The sequence below is a fragment of the Vitis riparia genome, chromosome 2, assembly GCF_004353265.1.
Source record: "Vitis riparia cultivar Riparia Gloire de Montpellier isolate 1030 chromosome 2, EGFV_Vit.rip_1.0, whole genome shotgun sequence".
In the NCBI taxonomy this organism is placed as follows: domain Eukaryota; kingdom Viridiplantae; phylum Streptophyta; class Magnoliopsida; order Vitales; family Vitaceae; genus Vitis; species Vitis riparia.
In genome coordinates, this window is record NC_048432.1 from 4,978,095 (window position 1) to 4,987,300 (window position 9,206).

The following is a 9,206-nucleotide window of genomic DNA, read 5'->3' on the forward strand; positions in this document are numbered from 1 at the left end:
TATGCTTTCCTTGTCATTTTTCTCTTCCACCCTATCGGCTTCTGACTCCTGCGACGTCAACTAGTGGTGCGACAAAACGCCATATCCGGCACCATGCAAGTACTTCATGAGCCATGGTGGGCACAAGTACAATGCGCCCAAGCAGAAGTCCGAGTTCCGAAAGATGGCTATGGAGGTGGCCATGGAGCGAGCCCTCACCGCGCAGAGCCACAACAAGTGGCTGGGGTCCAAGTGCCGCAACGAGCGCGAGAAGGCTGCATGGGCCGATTACTTGAAGCAGTATCAAGACACCATTCAACAACTCAACCAAACCCTGGACCCTGCAACCAAGTGCACAGACTGACCAGCAAACTTGGCTCAGCACAGCCTTGATTTTTAGAAAATAAGAATATAAAATTTATTTTATTATTCTATAAATTGATAAAGACAAATTATTGAATTTATTTTTCTTTCATTTTTCCTTGACTTTTTTTTCATAGTTAACCAAATAAAAGAAAATAATCTTTTTTTTTTTCCCTTGAATTTTTCATCGATAACCAAACAAGTGAAAAAATTTATATTATTTTCCTTACCTTTTTCTTTCCTTCCATTTTTCCTTTCAATTTTCTTTCTCTCGCATTTTTCCGGGAACCAAACATAGCCTTCTGATTCCACTTTCTTTCTCTGGAGAATTGAATCGGCCCCTTGTCCCCCTTGTGGTGGATTTTGTGTTTTGCGTTATATATATATATATATATATATATATATATATATATATATATATATATATATATATATATATATGTAGTATTTGGTCGGTGGATAGGATAAGAGAGAATATTATATCCTTTTTCATATTTTGCTTGTGGTGGATTTTGTGTTTTGTGATATATATATATATATGTAGTAATTGGTCGGTGGATAAGATAAGAGAGAATATTATATCCTATTTCATATTTAGTTGGTGATGAGATATGATAAGTTATCTCATCACTTATCTTATTTTATATTAAATTATCACTTATCCTATCATATTTTAAATTATTTTTATCCTTCTTCGATATGTTAATCACATAATAAGATATGAGATATGCATATTCTATATTTTATAAACTTATTTTTTTCTATCAAATTTTAAATTTTTATATATAAATTAAATTTATAATTAAAAAAGAAAAACTAAAAAAAAAAAACTAATATTATATAAATTATTTTTATATATTGAATAGTATAATATAATTTTTTTTATTCATAAAGTTTAAATATTTTAATCATAAATATTGTTCAATATAAGAGAAATTTCAATTTTTAAAAATAAAAATATTTAAATATGATGTAATTTTTATTTTAAACATTGAAAATAATATATATTCCATTTTTTTATTTTCTAAATTAAATATAAACATAATATAACATAACATATCATATTGCATATGTTATCTTAGAATATCATGCTCCTAAGATATGTATATCCAAGGACATCATTTTTCATTGCATTGGAAATCATGTCGCATATATATTTTGGTGATTTACAAATTCACAAGCGCAAAAATCATCCAACAGTTTTCTAACAATTTAAAATTTAAAAAATTACATTATTATTATTATATAATAATAATAATAATAATAATAATAATAATAATATTTAATACAAAAAATTATTTTTCAAATATGGCTATCATTTCAATCTTTTTTAATAAAATATTTCTTAAAACAATGATTATTTGATTTTAAGGGGAAAAAAAGCCGTTTTCTCACAAATAAGCATTATCCTCATAATTCGTTACTTTATCTAGTTTTGTTACAAATATTTTTTTTCCGTAGTTATTAGCATAAGAAGCAGTTTAAAGTTCTTTTGGATTAAGGTAATGTTTCTCGTCCAATTATAAAATGAAAAAATATATATATAGGATAAGCACAAAATTTCATTAGAATTTAAAATTTAAAATTTTAAAAAATAAAAAAAATAAAAAAAATAACAAGATACACATCATATCTGATTAACTAAATTCCAACCAATTATAAAAGTAACCAAAACAAAGGAAAATTCTATAACTTACCAGCTATACGTTTCAAATTAGACTCCTCCTTGACCCAAGTCATAATCGTATTATATATTTCCAAAAGGAGACGACAGAGTAGAGAAAACTCAGGAAAAGAGACTTGAAAGAGGAGAAAATTCAATCTCAGGCTTACTCTCAATCTCAAAGAAAATGAATCTTTCAGAACTTGGTGAAGATGCAAGTCTACAAACAGCAGCAGAAGTGCAGAATAATCATAGTGAAGGTGGAGAGCTTTTTGATCTTAATTCTTTACCACCAGGATATAGATTTAATCCCACAGATGCAGAGATAATAGTTTTCTACTTGAGGAAGAAGCTCGATCGTCAATCATTGCCACCGAACAAGATAATAGAAGTCGATCTGTATGCTTATGGTCCTGACGAACTAGCAGGTTGCTTGTTTCTACATTCAAGTTCAACTGCTTCTTTATATATTCTTTAGTACTCTTGCTCCTTTGCTTATAATGATCTTGTGAATGATTATTGAATGAGATCTCACATGGGCGGTCGTTTGTTTTTGGCTATTTTAGTTTAAATGGTTTTCAAAGATGTTTTAGTAGGGTTTTTACTTCTCTTTAGTATTATTGGTATATATGAATTGATTTTTATTTTGATTGATTTTACTCAGCGAGATACGAGCCATCTGGGAGTGATGAATGGTTCTATTTCACTCCAAGGGAAAGGAAATATCCGAATGGGCAACGTCCCAAGAGGTCAGTCGGAGGAGATGGATACTGGAAGGCTACCGGAGCTGATAAAGAGATCAAATTTGAGGATCGAACGGTAGGGTACCGGAAGGTTTTAGTCTTCTACCGTGGAAGCGTTCAAAACGGAGTCAAAACCAACTGGATCATGCATGAATTCAGAGTTGCTAAACATCCAGAGCCTCCAAGAATAAGTGGTGTCAATGATATGAGGGTATATATTAAGTCCTGTTTTCATTTATTTTATATTGTATGTTAAGACACTTCTGCAGATTAATATATATCATAATGTTTCTTGTTTGTTTGTTTGTTTTGGTTGCAGTTGGATGACTGTGTTCTATGCAGAGTCTATAGGAAAGACGAAAGGATCTACAAAAGATCACGACATGAGTCTAGGCTTGATGAATCAGGCCCATCAAGCTCCAAGATTCCAAGACGTGACCTCCTCAACCATGATCCTAATGAGGCCAATAATCGATATGAGGAGCACTACTCTTATAATAACATCCAAATGCCCCTCCAAACCCCACAGCCACAACCTAGAACTGAAATATTCCAAACCCCTCAAGAACATGATCATTTTGCTCTGCAAAGCAACACCCCTCAAGATCATATGAGGAGCAGTACTCTTAACCATAATCCTAATGAGGCCAATAATCGATATGAGGAGCACTACTCTTATAATAACATCCAAATGCCCCTCCAAACCCAACAGCCACGACCTATGACTGAAATATTCCAAACCCCTCAAGAACATGATCATTTTGCTCTGCCACTGCCCACTCCTCATCAGTCTATACACAGTATTGGGAATGAATTTGGAGGTCAGGGTCTAGGTAACTTTGGTATAATGAATGGCACCTTTGGCAACAGCAGCTTTGATGCAGGGAATAATATTGATTTTGCCAACGTCCCTGGGTTCGATTCAACTAATTATGGAAACCCGGGTTTATATCCGATGATTTATTATGTCAATGATGCTACACCGATGTCATCAAACATGAATGGCAACTACGACCACGGTTCGCTGCATGGAAGAAACAATAATCGACAGTTATAGTAGTAGCTATATATGCTGGGGTTTTTGGACTTAGTAGTGTTGTTATATTAGTGTATTTCATGTTGGTATAATAGTGCATGTCATTAATGTTATAGCAATTTATGATATTTAGGACTAAATACATATACAATTTTGAGCCCCAACATTGCGTTTTTCCTTTGTTTTTTTCCTCGGTTGAATATTTTCTTGTTTTTGTCATTTAACTTCATAACTTGTTTAGAGTAACAAACAAACAATTAATGACTTAATGAAAGGAAAAATAGAGATGAAAAATATCTAATACAAGATTTAATGCGTTCAGCTCCCTTACTGTTTCTCAAAAGTGAAGAAAAAGTGAGAGAGCTTGATTTTATGAATAGTTAAGAAAACTTTAAATCATCAAATATTCTTTTAGTTTAAAATTTTGACAATTTTCTCTACATGTATATGGCGCAAATGGAGGTCTAGATATATCAAAACATTCTAGTACCTCAATCTAAAAAAATTCTAGTACCTTTCATTATCAAATAAGTTATCTTAACAATAAGTATCTTATGTATCTTCTACATAGATAATTTTTAATTCATTAATATAGTTCAAGACCTACAATGTATTTCTAATTCATTAATGTATTTTCCAGTTCAATCATGTAACTCATCACAATTTATTAGTTCCTATGATGATAATGAATCATGAATTCTATTCCCATCATGGCATCCAAAATTTTTTTTTATTAGAAATTAAAACATGCATCTTATTAATTCCCTGTCAGACCAATGCACAGTTCTTCATTATATATAATACTATTAAGACATGCGGTGAAATATTTAGCCATCGATCACAAAGATTTATAATGGTTTTGAAGGATTTTGTAGAAAACATTAGAAGAATAATTAAAAAAATAAGAAGGATTCACACTCTGATTTATTTTCTACTATGGTATATAGACAAGTATGCCAAATAGCCATTAGAGTAAGTCAACATTAGTTGGCTGTCTAAGGAAGGCTGATTAGGAAGGGATATTACAGAATACATTGGTTGAATAATTAAGGGAAGGTTGGTTAATGACAGGGAAAGAAATTCTTGCAATGCTGGCAGTGATCTTGCTAGTAACAATTAAAAGGGAAGAAATTGACCATGCTGAAATAAAATATTCTAACTTGTTGTTTCAAAAAATATTTTGGTTCGTTGGAAATTATTTTGCTAGTGCATATTGATTTTGATTTGTTGATTCTAAGTGCAATGGCTTCAAGGAAACTAATCCTTAGAATCTGGTTTGCTAGAACTTGGAAATTAGTCTTCCAGCTAGCAGTACATGCTCATTTTGGTTTCTTGAAAGTATCTTATCATGCCCCCTCAAGCTGGAGAAGGGCAATGAACTCTCAGATTGAACTGAAAGACATGGGTTGAGTGGCGCAAAAGGGACTTCATGAGTATATCAACAATCTCAAATGTAGAAGGAATATGTCTAGTAAGAAGTGCTCCAATTGCCACATTTTCTCATATGAAGATAATCAAGTTCAATATGTTTCATTCTAGCATAAAATACAGGATTTTTGGACATATGTAAGGCACTCATATTATCTGTGAATAGTTGAGGTGGTTTGATAATGGATGGCAATATCTCAAAGGAGAAAGGTAATCCATGTGAGTTCAACAACTGCAGAAGCTAGAGATCTTTATTCGGCTTCATCACTAGAATGAGCAACAATCATTTGCTTCTTTAAACTCCACAATATACAATTTGCTCCAAAATAAAAATAAAAATGCAGTAACCTGTTGTGCTTCTTTGCGTAGTAAGACAACCAACCCAATTTGAGTCTAAGAATCTATAAAGGCTCATGGGACTTTGAGTTAAAAATCTAAGACCGAAGTCTAGTGTTCCTTTTAAGTAATGTAGAATTTGTTTTATTGCTTCGAAATTGGACTTGGTAGGGCTTTGAAAGTGTTAACAAACGCGGTTCACAACATATGTAATATCAGGTCTAGTGAAAGTAAGATATTGTAAACTTCCAACTAAACCCTAATATTATTTGATGGCATCCGTGAGATTATTGTCATTTGGTAATTGAACATCCTTGAGTGACATTGGAGTGGCAATCGAAAAGCAATCGAGCATATGAGCTTTGATGAGCAAATCATTGATGTACTTCATTTGTAAAAGGAAGACGCCTTCTTTGAATGGACGAACCTCAATACCAAGAAAGTATCATAATTTCCCAAGGTCTTTTAAAGCAAAGGTGGTGCTTAGCTGGTGAATGACATTTTGAAGAAAATCATTATTATTTCCTGTTATTATGACATCATCAACATAGAATAAAACAAGAAGAATATTAGTAGCATTATTGTAAATAAATAAAGCATCTACCTTACTACAATGAAAACCAAGTTGAAGTAATGTTTGAGTTAGACATTCAAACCATGTCCGTGGAGCTGGTTTGAGGCCATAAAGAGATCATTTGAGTAAACAAACATGCGAAAGAAATTTAGGGTCCTCTAATCTAGGTGGTTGCTCCATATATATTGTTTCTTTAAGGTTACCATGTAGGAATGAATTATTGACATCAAGTTGTTTCATTGTCCACTTGAAACTTACTGCTAAAAAATTGACTAATCTGATGGTGGTAGGTTTTATAACTGGACTAAATGTTTCTTCAAAGTCTACACCTGGAACTTGTGTAAAACCTTTAGCAACTAATTTGGTCTTGAACCTATCAATGCTCCCATCCTCCTTGTATTTTATGTTGTATAACCATTTTGATCCAACTACATTCTCATTTTGTGGCCTAGGAACAAACTACCAAGTGTGAATTTGTTGCAAAGCCTTTAACTCTCCTTCCATGGCAGTGACCTATTGTGGAGTGTTCAAAGTTGTTCGAAGGGTCTTTGCTTCAGTAGGTGGGGGAGTATAGGCAGTTCGGGGAGAAAGAGTAGGATTTTGCCTAAGTTTATGTCTAGTTATCTTAGTGTAGACCCCTCTTAGGACCAAAGGTTTTTTTTTTCTCACCACCCCGGGAGGGCTGACAGCATTTTTGGAAGAGGGGGGACCTCTTGCTGTTAGAAGCAAGCTGCATGGACGGGTGGCAAAGACATGACTTTCCATGGTGGTACTCATTTTACAAAATAATTTTTTTATTACAAATTAATTTTATGATTAAAAAAAAAAACTAAAAAAATATTTATAAAATAATATTAATATATAATATATATAAATTATTTTTATATATTAAATAACATAATATAAAAAATAATTATTTGTAAAATTTAAATATTTTAATCATGAATGTTGTTAAACATAACAAAATTTTCATTTTTTTAAAATAGAAAATATTTGAATGTGATATATATTTTATTTTAAATATTGAAAATAATATATATTTCATATTATTTTTTATTCATTTCAGAAATTAAATATAAATTTGATATAACATATTGCATTAGATATTCTACCTTAAAATATTATATCTATAGGATATATATATCCAAGGATATCATATCCCATTGGAAATCATATCTTAGGATATGCCTATCCTATCCAATGGGATATGACATCTCCTAAGATATCATATCCTAACCTATCCTGACATAACCTAAGGGTTTCATAGTTCATTTTGTAATATTTCTTAAAAAAATAGTTTTTAATAGTTCATATTTACATATTTTTCTCTTTTTTTTTCTTCTTAGTTCTCAAAAATAGAAAACCACTTTGGGGAAAACAGTTGATAGAGGAACCCTAATTATTTACTTGGATTCTCCATAAAGGAATTCTGTACTTTATCAAAATATTTTTTAAAAACAAAAACAGCTAAAAACACATCAATTCTTTTTTCTAATTGTAAAGCAACAACTTCCACGAGAAAAGGCAATCTGATTAGAAAAAAGAAATTAACAACTTCCAACTGAAATTGAGCTTCAGTTAAGGATGTGTTAAGATATCCGACAAAAGAAAGAAGGGAGAATTGTGTTTTGGGCCCAGCTGGACCCAAAAATTAACATTTGATCCATATAACTTCCATAATTGATGGAAAGGATATGAGATGTTAAAAGACCAATATATCCTTCAAGTTTCTATACATTACCTTTTAAGGATATAAAATAGTGATGGACTAAAATACCCAATGACTTTTCACATAAGCTTTTTTTTTTTCTTTATTGCACCACTATTCATGCAACCATAATAATTCTATTTTAATAATTTGGATTTTTCATTATTTAAATTTTTTTATATAAATAATTGAAAATCAACATTATTTTCTATTTTAAATTATAAATAAGAAAAATTATGTTCAAAAACTATTTAAAAAAATACTTTCTAAAAAATAGTAATATGATTTATATTTTTTATATTTTCTTTTTGAAAAAACATTTAATTAAAAAATGAAAACTATTTTAAAAAATAAAAATTGAAAACCTTATTTAGCACTATTTTTTATATGAAAATAATTAAAAGAATTAAATTTCATTAATTGATCATCCATTTTGATTTTTTTTCCATTAGTTATTTTAATAATAAAAAAAATATAATATGTTTACAATTAAACAAAGAAATTGATCAATTATGAGTTTTTTGTGGGACTATCTTTTATATGAAAAATAATTAAATAACTAAATTATATATATTTATTACTCTTTTTAATTTTATTTTCTTTATTTATTTTTTGTCTAATAGAAAATTTTAATATATCCATAATTAACAAAGCAATAAATCAATTGTGCACATTTTAATCTATTAAAATAAATTACTTTCTAATTTAATAAATAAAATGAAATAAGTAAATAAATTTGGGGTTATTTCTATTTTTTTAACATATCTTATATCAATATTTTTTATGATTAAATAAATTTTTTATTTTTTATTTCTTTAATTCCAAAAATAAAATGAAATAAATAAATAAATTTGGAATTTTTCAACTGATCTTATATTCATATTTCTTATGGTTAAATAAATTTTTTTATTCTTTTTTCTTTATTTCCAAAAATAAAAGGAAATAAATAAATAAATTTGGCTTAAATAATAGTTTTTAAGTAATTTTTTTGTTTTATTTTTAATTATATTTTGCATTGAAAATAAAATAAAATAACGTTTTATTTGAGTCAGTGTACAAGGTATCTACACTAAGTGTACATGACAAATATACTAACTGTACAAGACTATTATTTGTGAAGGATTTTAAGTGATTTTGAAAAACTTGTTTGTTTATTTTCCCTAACCAAGGATAAATGACATTCTTTACACACATTGGTTAAGCATACATTCATCTCATGCACTTTATCTAACTTGTATATGGTCATTTTAATAGGTACCTCACTTATGATGATTGTAAAACAATATTATACAACAATTTTTCTTCTTTTTTAAAACTAAACCAATGCAAACATGGTTAACCGATCTATTGTCAGATATTCATCAGATGATGTATGA

The 9,206-nt window shown here is 29.6% G+C and overlaps 1 protein-coding gene across 1 annotated transcript; it reads left to right on the forward strand.

Moving 5' to 3' along the window:
- The first annotated feature begins 2,192 nt into the window (after positions 1-2,192).
- On the forward strand, positions 2,193-3,805 carry LOC117906820 (NAC domain-containing protein 2-like). Its single transcript, XM_034820043.1, has 3 exons — positions 2,193-2,433; positions 2,670-2,959; positions 3,068-3,805. The coding sequence occupies exons 1-3, from the start codon at positions 2,193-2,195 to the stop codon at positions 3,803-3,805; spliced, it is 1,269 nt and encodes a 422-aa protein (XP_034675934.1).
- Positions 3,806-9,206: the final 5,401 nt, after the last annotated feature.

Bases quoted from the DNA above. Each gene is read 5' to 3' on its own strand.
- LOC117906820 (XM_034820043.1), top strand. From the start codon at position 2,193: ATGAATCTTTCAGAACTTGGTGAAGATGCAAGTCTACAAACAGCAGCA. The intron at 2,434-2,669 runs GTTGCTTGTTTC...GATTTTACTCAG, and splicing joins TGGTCCTGACGAACTAGCAG to CGAGATACGAGCCATCTGGG. The intron at 2,960-3,067 runs GTATATATTAAG...TTTTGGTTGCAG, and splicing joins GTGGTGTCAATGATATGAGG to TTGGATGACTGTGTTCTATG.